Raw genomic sequence first — 15,616 nt, 5'->3', positions numbered from 1 at the left:
AATTGCAAGCTGGAAATTAGGTGTAAGGACAGAAAAGCAGATTAGAGCCCCATCTGAGACGTATCAGTTGATTTTTAACTTCTGCAGCAGTTTTTGTGTTTCCCAGCTCTGATCCTTGCAGGACTGAGATAGCTCCTTCCCACTGCACCTGCAATGGGTCATCTGCCTCATGATGAGATAAGAGTTGCTTGGAGCCAGCATATTTTTAATCTAGTCCTGCCTTGTGCCTGGCAATTAATATTTATTACAGTCTGGACCGAGTGATGGTAATTTTTTTTCCCTTGATGTGCTGAAGACACATTTGTTTAATCTGTCACAGAAGAGGGTGAAAATTAGGATGGGCTTCAGGAAAGAGCTGGAAGCAATTAGTCGTGTTATTTTACTGGGACTTAATTGCTGTAACAGTCAAATTGACAAAGAAAACATGGATGCTATAGCAGGGGTTTGCTGCTGGATTTGAAAGGAAAAATGACTGCACTAGAAGGGACGTGTTATGTTATAATTAACCTGTTTATTATTACTGAGCTGTACATTTAAAAATCTATCTACTTAGGATGCACTGGAGCATATGACACGTAGTAAACACTCGCAGCAGCACACAAAATTCAACTGCCCTTGTGTGCAAGCAGGACTGTGCATCCCCCATGGCCTGTGTGGGTCAGGGCCAGGACAAGCCTCTGGGAGCCCAGATAAGCTCTCTGTGGCTCTCCCTTCTCTGCTGGTCCTGAATTAGACAGAACAGGGAAAATGATATCAACAGGAAGAACATAAAATAAGAATGACCACACGGGGTCAGCTCAAAGGTTCTTCCAGCCCCAAATGCACCTCCCGCTCTCTGGGTTTATAATTCAGCTTCTGTAAGTCACCTTCTGATGGTGGTTTCAGTGGAGAGATGAACAGAAGCCATAGACAGAAATCCAGGAAAGAGTAGAACACAACAAGGCAAGCCAACTGCACTCCCATCCTGCAGCTGTTTGCTCCACAGGAATCCCTGAAATAAAATAAAGGGAGAAGGGGTGGGCGAGAGCTGGAGAAACCACAGCAGTGTCCCCATCTCCCTTCAGGCATTCCAGTGTGGTGAGAAAGGTCCCAAATGAGAGTGTCTGTGCCATTAGCTCAGGGATGGGTTTGTCTGCACTTACATCTGGGCCTTGTGAGCTCGTGGCTACTTGGAGCTGATACAGCTGTTACTGACACTGGAGATGGAGTCATCCTCCTTTTGCACAGGGCTGTGCCCAGTGCTCCTTGGAACACCTCTGAAATCAGCTGTCTGGGTGGGTTTTACTGAACACAGAATCTTAGAAAGGCCTGGGTTGGAAGGCATCTTAAAGTTTTCAACGCAACTCCTTTTCTAGGGTTTTTTTGTGTGTGTGGTTGACTTACTTTGACTGTCTGGAGTTTAAGAGCAACATTCTGCAGCCATTTGCACTTTGTATCAACGGGAAGTCTGTTCTCAGGGGTGCTGGCAGAAGCCAGCTCCAATGTTTCATAAAATAACATCTCAGTCCTTTTCAGCAGCTTGTCATTTTCCTGTTTTGTTTAATTCCTGTTAACTGTCTTCATATGAAACCCTGAAGCCACAATGTACATTTTGGGTTTCTGTTACAATGCTTGTTTTTGTAGCGGGAAATGTAATCCCTCAAATGCCTGTGTTTAAGAGGATGCAAATCAGCTTCTAAGCACAATGCCTTGGGAACGTTTCTTTCATGCAAAACCTGGCTAGATAAATAAGGAGGGGAGGAGGGAGCAGGAAAAGGGATTGTTCACTTCTATAAACAACAAGAATTAATTATGCTCAGTAAATGACAGATGGGTTAAGATCAAAATCTGAATCTTTCTCAATGTGGGTGAAATCCACTCTCCTATCTCTGAGTTGCATCAACCCCATTGCACAGCCCGGCCGGTGCCATGGGGCAATGCCACGGCTGGCACTCGTGCCGGGCCTGGCAGAGCGCTGGGGACAGCAGGCCCTGCCATGGCCGGATGCAAAATCCCTCGGCTCTCAGCCCCAAGTGTCCCTGGACCATGTCTGCTTCGCCAGGGAAGCCCCAGCCTCTGGCTGGTCCCAGGGCAGAACAAAGGTTGGCGCTTCCTGGTGTTCGCCACGCTGAGCTGCAGCAGGAAAAGGGAGCCAACGGAGCCCTCGGTTAATGCAGCTGTAGGAAGCAGTGAAATGCGTTTGGAAGCTCACAGGGAGCAGGAAAACTCCATGTCCAGAAGCATTTTCCTGCTGCTGTACACTTATTTACCTCTGGAATGATAAACTTCTTGCAAGGCATCTCTGCGCTCCCAGTTCCAGCCGTGGACAGAGAGAGCTATGAGCACAGGAGGGGACATCCGAGGGCACACACAACTCATGCCACTGTGCCTGCACGGGCAGGAGGGTTGGGATAATTGGAGAATAGGTGGAATCGAGGAATTTACTCCCCTTCTCTCTCTCCCAAGTGTTTGGGGACAGCAGCTCTCCTCGTTTGTCTCCAAATAAGACTGATGCCCAAGGATTCTAAAATAAAAAACTGTTCTCCAGCTCCTGTTCCCAGCTGTGCTACCGAACAACCTGGGGACAGGCACTCTGCCTCTGCTCCGTCCTCCCTCCTTCCACTGTGCCACTCCTTTGACGCTCAATTATTTCACATTCACAAACCCATTCTCAAACCTTTTTTGAAAGCAAGCGATAGAAGTGCAAATTCTTATTATTGCTCTTGAAGAGCTTTTTGCAAAGCTGTTGTTAATGAGCTTGCTTAATGAGCTTTCTTAAATCTATATTTATACCCTATATACAGCTGCATATAGATAGAGCAACGCCTAAAATATGTGTGGATTGCACACACATATGCCTGGGAAAATGAAGGGTGATTAGCACACATCTTCTTCGGTTATACTGTGCAACTATTTATTCGTTTTTCCTTGGAAATTGGAGAGATAAAAGATCCATTCTGGAATAAAATAATTCTGTGCATATGTGCTCGGTGGTTTTGTTTATGAGCCCCAAGTATGTGAGTGTGTGTGTGTGTGAGACAGATGGTGTGTCTGTTTGTGAGAGATATGATGCGGGGATGAATGTGTGTAAAAATACAGGTTTCTTAAGGGCTTTTTTTATTTTATTTTTTTTTAAGGAAAAAGCAAAACAACAAATGCCTGCTCAGTACATTATTTCTTGTGTCATGTTCTTTGTCAATAGGGCAGAGGAGTATTCCTGCAGAAGGCAAAGCTGCCCCCAAAAGTGAAGGGTGCTGCCCCCAGGGCTTCGAGCTGGGCATCGTGAAGTCTCTTCAAGTTTTCAAAGTCCTGGGAAGTTTTGATAAGCAAATACTTTCTGGGCTCTGCCTCTTATTGGCTGTTTCTTCACCGCCAGATTTTGACACAAATAATCTGATTGAAAAATCAGGGAGGGGAACAGGGGGAAAAAAACAGAGAGAAAAAAGGAGAAGTATCTATTTCAGCCGACTGCGACCAAGTGAGAAAGTGGAAGAGGAGTCCTGAGAGAAGACGACGTCTCACTTGTCTGGGGAGATTTCAAGGCAAATCCAGTAAAGCAAAGTCCCTCAAACAGGTGATTAATTTATTCTTTTAAACACTTCTAATTGCATTGGTTTTCTCATTTTTCTGATATGTTTTTCTAAGCTTTTTTCCTCCTTCCTCTTCTTTGCTTGTGTTTGCAAATATGTAACGTATTCCACTGCCTAAGCCACTTGTCTTGAGGATTCCTTTATGGTAATAGTGCACTTGACTCATTTGAATTGAACCTTTTAAAATTACGACATGTACTTCACTTTCACATGTGAAAATGGTAATAGAAAAAAAATAGAAGAGATGTGACAATGGTTTCAGGTACCTGTCCCAGCCAGCTCCATCAGCAGGAGCAGTTTCTAGCTGTAGAGTTTTTTATTTTGCTGTTGAGGAGAGGGCAAACTGTGTTTTTCCTTTTAATTGTTCTTTTATAGGGCCAAACCTTTCCATTCAGAGAGCAGCACACCTCGGCTGCCATCACCTGTGCCAGTTTTTCTAGATGACAATTCGGTCTCTCCCATTCAGGATTTTTGCTTCAAATCCATCTTTTATTATTTCTCCATCCTTTTTTAATATAGGCTGATTAATCTAACAATTTTTAGCATATGGAATTAGCTATTTATAGGCGCTTCTCATATCACAAGATTGATTCAATACATTAAGCAGGGAAGCAAATGATTTGCAAGTTCACTTCGAAAGTGCATCTGTACATTAAGGAGATAGGGAATTTGGGAGATTGCACTGCATAATTCCATCCATGGATGCCTAAGGCAAAGTTTCCTAAAGCCAGTGGCATTCCCAACATCACAGAGAGCTACGTGAGCTTTCTAGAGAACAAATGCTGCAATTACAGTCTAAATACTTTTTTTTTCTGGGTGTTGCAGCTATACCAGCATTTCTGTTCGACTTCTTGGGCAAAATTTCCACCATAATTTGCTGCCCTTGCCATAATGTCCATTTATCCAGTCTTACCACAGGAATTAAAAATGTCCTGTTTGTTTTTCCACTAAAATAGTCATGTTTAAATTACTCTCCCCAAGTGCATTCGATTTTGCAAGGGTGGACTAGTGAAGACATGATTAATTTTGTTATAAAGAGCTGAAATTGTTTCAAATTTGACTTTATATTTGAAGAGTCAGGAGTCCATAAAACCTTTTATTTTATTTTATTTTATCTTATTTTATTTGGGCTCTTAACACACAGACACATCGTGTTCTACTTTGCGCTTTTTTCTCTTCAAAAATGCAGTCTTTTGAAAGATAAGCTATTCTGTATTTTTGGAAGCTTCACTTTTTCCAGAAAAAAAAAAAGAGGAAAAAAAAAGGCAGAAAAAAGCAATATTAATATATAAATATAAGTTAAGCAATGGAAAGGAAAGAGCCTTTTTTAGCCTAAACCTTTGTATGCTCATCAACTTATCTGAAATGTGATGTAATGTACTACTGGTGAGTACTAGCAATGTAATGCCAGTTAAAACTTAAAGTTTCACTGAGTGTAGCAAGAGAAAGTGTTTAGTCTCTACAATTAACCTTGTAAATCTGAAAACACAATTACTTGAATTTAGAGAAAAATGCAAGTCAGATTTAGAATGGATCTTTCACTGCAAATTGGGTTCAGCGTGGCACAATCCTGCAAGCACTGCCCCCACCGAAGGCTTCATAACCTAATTCACTGAGAGTATGAATTTCCTCTAAATTACATCAAAGGACCAGTCCTGTGGGTTTGGGTACTGAGAGCTGGGGTGCAGTGAAGTGAGAGTTAAGGCTTCATGAGGAACACAGGATCCAGTAAAATGAGGGTCCTGGAGTCAGAAACCACCCCTAAAGAAAAAAAACTGGACCCATTCACTGTGTTTCAGGGTCCCATTAGAGGTTTACCTGGGATACTCTGCAAAATCACCCAAAAGCATTGCTGAGGATGAAGGAACTTGGAGTTTGAACATGCAAATGCTGGATCTGCTTTCAGATCTGACTGGGGAATTTATAACTGGTGAAAGAAACCCTTCTAAGGTGCTTAGGTGAGGTACCCAAAATAGTGGAGCAGCTTTTTTCCCCTTGGCTCCTGCTGTCTTTTCCTCAGTGCACATTATAACATTATTATAAAGCTGCATGAATGGCAAGCAAATAAGAATGTCAATTCTAGCCACCTACTGGTTTATATCCTATATTGAATGAATAAAAATGCCAGAACACTTCCATTTTGGATGGGCACTCCTGCCCAAGCAGTAATTCTCTTGTGCACTTACCAGTCCAGGTAGAAACTGCTGCCACAGGAGCTGAAAGGAACAGACTCCAGAAAAAGAAAGTTTAATTTTCAGCAAAAGGTTGAAGTTAAATTCTGCCAGAAGCTTCAATAACCCTAAAACGTAGCAGGGTCCATTGTCCATAGCACTGCTTTTCCTGGGAAATACAGTGAGCCATTAGGAGCAGCTGATCACTTGCTGCAGATAATCTGGAGTTTCGAGGAAAAACAGTACTTTCCCTCCCACAATCTCTGCTTGTAGCTTTCCTCTAGCCTGGTTGTGTGAATCACAAAGCCAGTCCAGTGCAGTTGTTAATTAACTCTGCTTTGGGCTCCCAGTTCCTTTTTTTTTTTCTGTAAAATGGGGTGGGGGAAGGTGACTTCCTTTTGCAACGTTCAGTCCATTAAAGATCGTTGTGCTCAGTCGTGGCCCTTATCAGCAGTCAGGATACTGGAGCAAATTTGACTTTTACAAAGGCTGGGGCAAACACGTCCAGAAAGATTCTTTTTATTCATGGACATCTTCTTTCAACCGCCACCAGAAGAGAGGGGCTGTACTTAGTGCTGTCTGTACTTGGCATATGGGCACTGCCATATAACTGGATTGCTTAAACCACCCTTCTCCAGTCCTCTGATTTACCTGGCTGAGCTGCCCGGCTGCTGGCACAGGATTCTCCAGGATTCTCTAGCCTGAGGGCAAGGAGAGTGGCTGTTCCAGCAGGCACAGCTGGATGCAGGCTCTCACCCTACAGCCAGTTACCCACTGCCAGAGCCTCTTCCTCCACCGTGGAGGAAGCCCAGGGAAAGGAACTGGTTAATTCAGGCAGAGAAATCTGATGTCTGAAGAATCCTGGCATGAATACCTCCTGTTGTGGACACAGTCCTGCCCCACCACATGGGAAAATCGCTGTGACATGAGTGGAAATTCCATGTCTGAAGGTTTTGAGGCAGCACTTTAACCTGGGGCAGGTCTATAAGGCAGAGTTGGGTCCATGCACAGGTACCTCAGCTGGGACTGACCAAGAGCTCAGCAGTGCTGCTGGAATGGGAGGGACACGGGTTGAGCAGAGCTGCTGAAGGGTTATAACCCACTGCAGAGCACTCCCATGTTTGCACTGAGCTGGAGCTATTTCTGTGCCTGCAGCTTTTCACTGGGCACAGACTCTTCACAACACTTTGAATGAACCTCATTAGAGAGTTCCAGGAGAGCAAAAAGCAGCCGTGTACTTCAGTGCCCCTTCCCTCAAGGGCTTACTTATGGTTCATCCTCAGTACTGTTCTGTCCTTTTTCTAAAATTAAATTAAAAATCTACTCTTGGCCTCAGCTTTCTCTTATTCATCTCAAGCTACACATAAATTTCTTGGAAAAAGATGAAGAAAAACAGGTGAGTCATTTCAGAAGAAAAAACGGTCAGAGCCAACAAGAGTTATCCCTGAAATCATAGGTGGAACAATGGGAATCCTGGAGCAGATTTAAAAAGACAGCAGCATATCCAAAGGTGGCTGGGCTGGGGGCACCCTGGCAATCCCTCTGTCCCCAGCAGACCTGGCTGTGGGAATCCCACAGCTTTAGGCACCACTATAAATGTGGCCCTCAAACCTTTAAACAAAACCCCACTGTGCTCTGTAATTATATTTAGCATGAAGGGGTAGTACAGGCACTTCTGAACGCTGGGAAACAGACCTTTCCATCCCTGTGTGTTTGGGATTCCAGGACTGCTCTGTCCTTGGACAGACATTTCATGTCATTCCTGCTTAACAGGAGCAAACTTTATGGATTTTGGGGGGTTTTCTTTAGTTAGTAAGTAACTAGGTTCAACTGAACTGCTCTCAGAAAGGAACAAAACTTAATAACACAGTTTCCAGTCAACAGAGAGCCAAGACTTAGTGCTGACTTTTCAAATGAAATATAGCAAGATTTGTTTTTAGTGCCACTATCCTAAACAATTACAAGGGAAAATGCAAATACATATGCAAATAAGGCACCAGCTGATATTACTGCACACACCATTGTCCCTGCTGCCACCCTGCCTCCACAAGAGCAGTTACCAGCCCCAGGGAGCGGGCACAGGGCGGGCTGGGTTCTGGGTGGCAAAGATAACACTTGCATTGCAAGAGAATTTGGTATGATTAAATTTCAGCATTTTATGTTTGTCCCTCACCCGCCATTTCAACGGTCTGAAATATTTGAGTTGGGTCCAAAAGGTGACTTCTCACCCAGCCTTCCTGCTCTGCCTCTGCTCCACTGCTGTTTGTCAGCCAGAACTCAAACTGCTCAAGCAAGAGGGAAATCCTCCACACATCATTCTGCAGGGATTTCCCTCTGTCTCTCTCCTATTATTGATGTTGTTTCTATCATTACTGTTTATATAATAATTTCACAGTAGATCCCAGCCCATGGCTTGGGACTGGGCCCTTCCAGGTGCAGCACAAACACTCAGACTTTCTCCAGTGGGGATCTCCAACCCGTGGTTGCCACTGTGTCCTCTCAGGGAGGAGAAGATCGGAGATGCAGCCTGTCCTGCAGGACTACGAGAGACAGATCTTGGCTTCCAACATGTCTGGCACAGAGAGTTTTGGTCTGTAACAGCTCTCAGGTTAAGCCTGTCCCTGTTTCTCCAGCTACAACATAAAGGTCAATGTAATCCTTTGCCTCAGCCTGGGGTAGATTGTGAAGTGTGATTTTTACAGAGTGCACTTAATCTGAACAAATGGGAAGTTACTCCCCAAGCCACAGAGGTTTACCTGCTGTGTGTCTGTGTTTCATCCCAGAAAGTGAATGGAAGATGCCACGTTCCTTTTTGGTGAAGAGCAAAAAAGCTCACACCTATCACCAGCACCGCGGTGTGGAAGATGACCTGCCAGTACCCACGTGGGGTCCGGTCACCTCTCCCTTCCCTGGTGAGTCAATCCATCCACTGGGCTTGCAGGAACACACCAAGGTAAATCCATAACTGAGTAGGCAGCTAAGGGAGCAGGATGAGTGAGCTAAAGAGCATCCAGGGGCTTTCACACAGGGGCATCAGTCTAAGGGCAAACTGATCCCTTCCTGTGTGTCCTTTCTCTACACCAAATCCACACCATCCCACTGAACCCAAATTTAGATCCTCCTTTTGTTTCCTGCTTGGTTGCTGGGGAGATTTGAGATATAAGATGCTGTGTGGAGTTGGTCACATTTCGGAAAAATGGCCAACTTCAGGCCACTAATAACTGGGAAAAGAGCTTGCGCTTGGTTGTCAGTGTTCTACAAACTCACAACTCTGCCATGTCCATCTCCAGTTTCCTGTGTTCACTGCCCACATTCCCTCTGGACTGCATCTTCTCTACCTCAGGGTGTTACCACCTCTTCCTGAGGATTTGCAAGGAAGGTTACAGCCAGAGTGAGAAAATACTGGGGATACCCCAACACTGCTGGTGAGGAGTCCTGCACGCTCACAGCTGCTGTGTGCTGTGCTAACACCACCCAACACACTTCTGCCTCTCCCTGCTGTCCTCCCCCTGCTCCCGCTCTCCCACAGCCATCCAAGCAGTGGCAGGGCCAGGGTATTATCTTCTTCCTTCAGGCACCATTCAAATTTTCTTTATTCAAATTTAGGATCAATTTACCCTTTGTTCTAGCCCTGGCTATCAAATTAGAGTCTAGCCCTGAGATAACTTTGATAGAAAAGAAAGGAGGGGACATTTTAGTTTCCATTCCTTCTATCATCCTTCGGGCATTTGTTGTGTCTCTCTGGTGCAGTGGCAGGTTTGGACAACAGATAAATACTGTCCTTCAGCAGATCTGTCCCATCTCCAGCAGAAAGGAGACATATGTAAGACCTCTGTCCATTTCAGATTTTTACTACAAAGTTTAACAAGGGTTGGTTGGGGTCTTTTAAGAGCTGGGACAAGCATGGAGAGATCAATGGGAGTGTGGGCAGGAGGAGACGAGGCTCGCACTGAGGGCTTGCCTCTCCTCTCTGCTTCCCTGCTTGGCTGTCCGTAAATCCAGGTTAACAATACCCAGCTCTCTCAGGAGACGGGTGGGGAGGTTAATAAGTTAGCGATTGTTAGTTACCCACACAAACAGAAATGGTTTAAAATAGGGAAATTATTCTTAAAGATGTAATTCTAGGGTTGATTTTCTCTAACTACATCAGGTATCAAGTATCCTATCATCTCATTCTGCCCCCCTCTACCTTGCCTAATTTCACCCTGCTTGGAATTTCCCTTTGTCAGCAATGGGCAGACTTTGAATGCTGATTGCGCGACTCTGCACTTCCTCAGGGAGTTGAGCATGAGCTGTGTCCAGGCATGAGTTCACACATGAGTACAAAACTCACCTAAACAGACTCTTCCTGTAACAGCAAGAATGACATCATTGTGACATAACTGTGACCCTGCTGTGTTACAGCCACAGGAGACAGGACACCGGAGGACATCAAGAAACAGGACCTGGAATGTGTGGTTCCAAGACAAGAGAAGGACCCACCTGAACTGAAAGAAGAAAGTGTCCCTGTCCAGTACCTGAGCAGGATGCTGCCAGGCCCTTCGGCTCAAGGTCGGCCACCCAAAATCCCAATTGCAAAGGAGGTCAGGGCTGAGCTGATTATGGAGCTCCTAAAACTGGGCCCACATTTTCAGTAAATGACAGCTCTTATTTTGACATCAATGGCCAAACTTGTCACAGGCACAGCTCAATTAGGAGCATTCTGTATTTCCCTTTACAGTTTTAGACCTTTCTAGACCAGAAAGAATGAAGGATAATGTTGTTATTCCCAATGAATGAGCCTTCCCATCTTAATGCAGCTCTGTGCTGTGGGGGTCAAGGCAGGTGCCCACTGGATACTTGTTCCAACACCCTGTCAAGGAGGGCTAGCAGGGGGCTTAATATTCCTTTAACCATAAAATTTCCATGGCATTCTTTGCCATAAAATTTCCTCAGATTGAAATCAAAGTCGTAATAGGAGCTTTACCTGAGGAATCAGGATTTGAATCAAGGAGAAGTTGCCAACTGCAGCTCCTGAGGTCAGACAAGATGGGGAACTTTTTTACAGGCAATGGTGTGACACTCACTTGTCCCTCTCCTTTGCACACTCAGAGATGGCCATGCCAGGGCTGCAGATCAAGGACTGCACTAACACAGTGAGCACCCCAACCTTCTACAAAGCTGGCTTTTCCTGGGATGCTTTCCATGTGCCATACAGCTACCAGCAGATGTCTTCCAGCATGCAGTCAGCTCTCCTGGAGCACCCCGTGAGCCTGTATGGGAGCCACCTCCTGCCAAGCACTGAGCCCCCCCTGGATTACAGCCTGCATTATTCCTCGGACATGGAGACCTTCCACTGCGTGAAGTGCAACAAGGTGGGTGTTGGATGAGAACCTCTGGCATGGGGAGGGCCTGGAGGGATTTTCATCGCACACATGAAGTATGAAACCCATTCTTCACTGGGTCACACCAAAGTGTGTGGCTCAGAGTGGGGCCCAAAGTCAGAACAAGTACAAAGGCACTGGGAATGCTGCAGTTCACGTGAGTTCTCACAGAGGGGAGAATTAAATAAAGAGAAGGAATTGAAGACAGAGATGGAAGCACAGCCACCTTATGTCAAAAAAAATCACTGGCCTTTCATTTTGCAGGTGTTCTCCACTCCCCACGGACTGGAGGTCCATGTCCGAAGGTCTCACAGCGGGACCCGTCCTTTTGCTTGTGAAGTGTGTGGCAAAACCTTTGGGCACGCTGTAAGCCTGGAGCAGCACACCAACATTCACTCCCAGGTGGGTGGCATGGTTCCAGACAACCAGCTCTGGACCTCAGCTCTTGCTTAATCTCTTACAGAGGAAGTGACACTTCCTAGATTACAAACGTGATGCCTTTCCTGTAGCACAGTGACAAGGACAGGAGCTCTGAAAACCCCAGGTCATAGCTCTTGGTCTCACAAATCTCAGACTGCCCTTGAGAATTCCTTGGAAGGGAAGGGAGGATCATTGCTGCTCACTCCTCTGTGCCTCACCTCCTGCTAAAGGGTGCAGGAGTTTGGATCACAAGACGTGATCCATTTCCATAATGAACCCTCCCTGCATTCCCTTTGTGCTGCACCCAGCATTATCAGTCCATGAGCCAAGGAGATTTGCTTATCAAATCTACAATTCTCATCCCTCTTCAAGCTCTGTCACATGTCTTGCAGCCTCAGACATCCCATGACTTTCCTTCCCCAACAGGAAAGAAGCTTTGAGTGCAAGATGTGCGGGAAGACATTCAAACGTTCCTCCACCCTCTCCACTCACCTCCTGATCCACTCGGACACACGGCCCTATCCCTGCCAGTACTGCGGGAAGCGCTTCCACCAGAAGTCGGACATGAAGAAGCACACGTACATCCACACAGGTGAGAAACAAAATATTCCAAGAGGAAAATGAAAATTCGAGCCCATCATGCTGATGCACATACACAGTCCCCAGACACAGAGGTGTCCCCAGACACAGAGGTATTGGACTGGGGATAAGTATCCAGAGGCACTGGAAAGTCGTTATTCCATGTGAGGTGAGACAGCAGGAGGCTGAAGCACATCTGCCTGACAAGGAGGTGGTTATTGACCAGCCTCTGGTGCATGTTGTGGCTGTACTGAGCCCTGGATGCAGGGAATGGGTCACTCAGCTGGAAAGGACTGTCCCTGGTTCTTCCCAGGCTCTGGTGCTGGATCACAATCCAGGCACATCACCAGGAGAGCTGGGCTGGCAGCACCCTGATGCCCAAGCACAGCCAGTCAGGTTTGACTCTGCTAAAATGCATTTCTGCCTCCCTTCCTTCACCTGTTAAAGCATTTTTTAAACCATTTTCTGTGCTCTGCAGGGGAGAAGCCCCACAAATGCCAGGTGTGTGGCAAAGCCTTCAGCCAGAGCTCCAACCTGATCACCCACAGCCGCAAACACACCGGCTTCAAACCCTTCAGCTGCGAGCTCTGTGCCAAGGGCTTCCAGCGCAAGGTGGATCTCCGGAGGCACCGAGAGACCCAGCACAGCCTCAAGTGAGGGGTGGCTCCAGGTCTGTGCTGGAGCTCCTGCTTCATGCTCCAGAGAAGAAGACTGTCCCCAGCACCTCCATCCACCTCATTAAGCTCCTGTGGTGTCCTATGTTCCCCTGGGGACTGGCCAAGTCATGCCATTGGCTTTGGTGTTTGGCACCACAGGGCCTTGCACAGCCCAAAGAAACCTGTGGGAGCTTTCACTTTTCGATTGCAGCAGGAACCAGCCCAGATCTGACATCACCTGCTCAAGTGTAAATCCAGCGGAATTCCTCCAAGGTCACTATTACTCTGGATTTACACCAGGAGCAGAATCCGGTTCGTCAGGCTGCCCAGCGGGGAGGAGGGGACTCCTGGGCTGGTGGCAGCAACAATCTGTGCCAAGCTGGTGCTGTAACCATGTTCTGCTCCGATGGTTGGGAAGATAAGCCCAGGGCATGCAAATAGATTGCATTCAGTCAGCTGTGTTCAACCTGGACAGGCCTTCTGCAGAGACTTGCCCAGGCCATAAATTCTGCCAACAGACACCTAAAGTAATTTCTTTCAGCAGAGCATTTACTGTGATCAAATGACAAGTTAACTGTGCTGTATTTTTAGCTTGGAGTGGGAGGAAAATACTGAAGAAACAGCTCCTATCCCTAGCTGATAACAGGGGTCTCTAAATACATTCCTCAGACACACCGTGCTGCAGAGATCCCAAGCAGGCTCCAGGAAGAGCCACGCCACAGCACCAGGCAGGAGCTAATAATCCCCATCTCTTGGTACCATGGGAGAGCTCTTGGAATCGGGGCTGGTATGTCCCACAATATTTCACTGCGTGCTGGACATGCCGACTTCGAGCTGTCCTGAGCAATCCTGGGTCACTGCATGGGCAGGAGTGGCCCTGGATATCGATGTCAAGGGCCAGAGTTCTGCTTGCCAGCCACTCTCCTCAAGGAGGAAGTGACTGAGCCTGTACATATTGGCAGAGCATGCAAGCACTTCACAAATATTATACAAAGAGAGCAGTGGTATTTCCTCCTTTTGCCAGGTCTAAGGGTTGAAGCAAAGCACTGGAGCAAGTAAAGAACCAGTTCCCCTCCAAGCTCTGCCAAATTCTCTCTCTATAACCTTTGGCAAGTCACTGCACTGAGCTCTTGTTTTTCCATCCCTCCTGATGACGTGGGCCATTCACTCAGGTTTGTGGAGTCCCCTGAGTTCTTAACAGGAAGGACAAAGTATTATTATAACATTATTATAACATAGACAAGTGTTTTCAGTTAATTGGGGCATTGTAGCAGCCCATGGCTCACACCATAACTGCATCCCTGAACATACAGCCTCAGACAATGACACCAGTGGGAATCACCCTGGGAATGGGCTGTGGCTGTTTCACTCCAAAGGCTTATGAAGGACAGTTGCCATCATGGGCAAAGACAGAACGGTCCACATGGAAAATTCATGTATGGCCAGGAGAGAACTGCCCTCAGTTCCACTGGTGTAAATTGCAAGTTATTCTCCTAAGACCTAAAATGTACTTGTCCCTTCTATGCTGTGCCTAAGCTGTAAGTCATTCATATGTATCTGGAAGCTCAAACCCAGAGTCTGTACTCCTGGCTTTACTTGTACACTGTAAATATGTATTTATACTTATTCTAATGTATTTTTTTATTGCACTATACCAGACAGTGACATGTACAGGCCTGCTGGGATTTATCTGATAAATCTGTTCCTTCTTAGTAAGTGGGCTAACACAGTGTATTTCATGTTCACAACACCCATTTAAAGAACAGCTCATACCTGACTGGGGACACAGGCAGTGGGGATGGGGTAAAAAAGGAGAAGGGAGAGTCTAGGATGGTTTGAGTGGGAATAAAGATGGATATTCACATGCAGAAAAGGGCTCCCATTAGAGAGACATTCATCCTGGAGACAGATTGGTGCAGAGCCCCACAGAGCCAGAGCCAGCTGTGCAGAGCAGGAGGGCCACAGCAGATACACGGACTCTGTATCCAACTGACAGTGCCAGAGCCCCCATTAAATCCCTGCTGTCCTTCCCTGAGCCATTCTGGGGAAGGTGCCTAACCTGTGATGGAACCGTTCCCCAGCCCCACAGATTCATGAGAACACCCACACATGCACAAGCCTTGCTCAAGGTAAAGTCATTGCAGCTTATTAAAACTATTGCCCAAAATGCAAACCGTGTTCGTTATTCCCCTTGTCCTCCACTAATCTGCAAACAGAAATATTCGAAGAGCATGTCAGCATCTGGATTGCTCAGGAACAAAACCCCCCAGCTCCAAACCACATGGACACACCAGCACAGACTTCCCTGGGGACAGCAGGTGTGTCCGACTCACGTAAAGCTCCCCAGTTTTGGCCATTTGGAGTCAAGTGCTGGCACACATCAATTGGCAAGGGTGCCTGTGACCACTCATAAAACCAAACCAGACAGCTGGTTCTTCTGAGCCTCATGAAGAAGAGCTGCTGTATCCATTAGATTTTCATTCCTATCCTTGGTTTCCAAGGTACAGAGGAGCTATAACCTTCAATGGACAGCTGGGACCTTCTCTCCTGTGTGCTCCTACAGCCTGCTTCTCCCTCCTGACGCAGCACACATCACTCCAGTTGTCTGCTACTTCCCCAGGACTCCAGGGCGGGTTACTGAGCCCAGATAATCCTGAAGAGCAGCTACGCTGAAGGAGGCAGTGCCAGCCTTAGCCTGGTGTTTGTGAGGAGCCTGGGGAGCACATCCCAGGAGATCCAGAGACAGCTTTGGCTGGATGGGCAGTGAGTGGGGAAGCACACTGGGATGGCTGCAGGCAGAGTGCTGCTGCAGAGCTCAGGGGAACGTGTCTGTGGCCAGAGCAGCATGGGGGATCCAG

The 15,616-nt window shown here is 46.6% G+C and overlaps 1 protein-coding gene across 3 annotated transcripts; it reads left to right on the top strand.

Annotated features, from left to right (window-relative positions):
• The first annotated feature begins 3,356 nt into the window (after positions 1–3,356).
• GFI1B (growth factor independent 1B transcriptional repressor) lies at positions 3,357–14,931 on the top strand. 3 transcript variants are annotated; one of them, XM_048325929.1, is made up of 8 exons: positions 3,357–3,553; positions 8,136–8,330; positions 8,524–8,652; positions 10,145–10,291; positions 10,832–11,094; positions 11,368–11,505; positions 11,950–12,115; positions 12,581–14,931. In XM_048325929.1, the coding sequence occupies exons 2-8, from the start codon at positions 8,261–8,263 to the stop codon at positions 12,757–12,759; spliced, it is 1,092 nt and encodes a 363-aa protein (XP_048181886.1). In that variant the 5' UTR covers positions 3,357–3,553; positions 8,136–8,260; the 3' UTR covers positions 12,760–14,931. The 3 variants fall into 3 exon arrangements, with proteins under 3 accessions (XP_048181886.1, XP_048181887.1, XP_048181888.1); XM_048325930.1 differs by lacking the exon at positions 8,136–8,330 and having other exon boundaries at positions 3,359–3,553; XM_048325931.1 differs by lacking the exon at positions 3,357–3,553 and having other exon boundaries at positions 8,255–8,386.
• Positions 14,932–15,616: the final 685 nt, after the last annotated feature.

Source organism: Corvus hawaiiensis, chromosome 21 (assembly GCF_020740725.1).
Source record: "Corvus hawaiiensis isolate bCorHaw1 chromosome 21, bCorHaw1.pri.cur, whole genome shotgun sequence".
In the NCBI taxonomy this organism is placed as follows: Eukaryota; Metazoa; Chordata; class Aves; order Passeriformes; family Corvidae; genus Corvus; species Corvus hawaiiensis.
The sequence above is the reverse complement of the archived record's forward strand: the minus strand, read 5'-3'. Positions and strand labels throughout refer to the sequence as shown.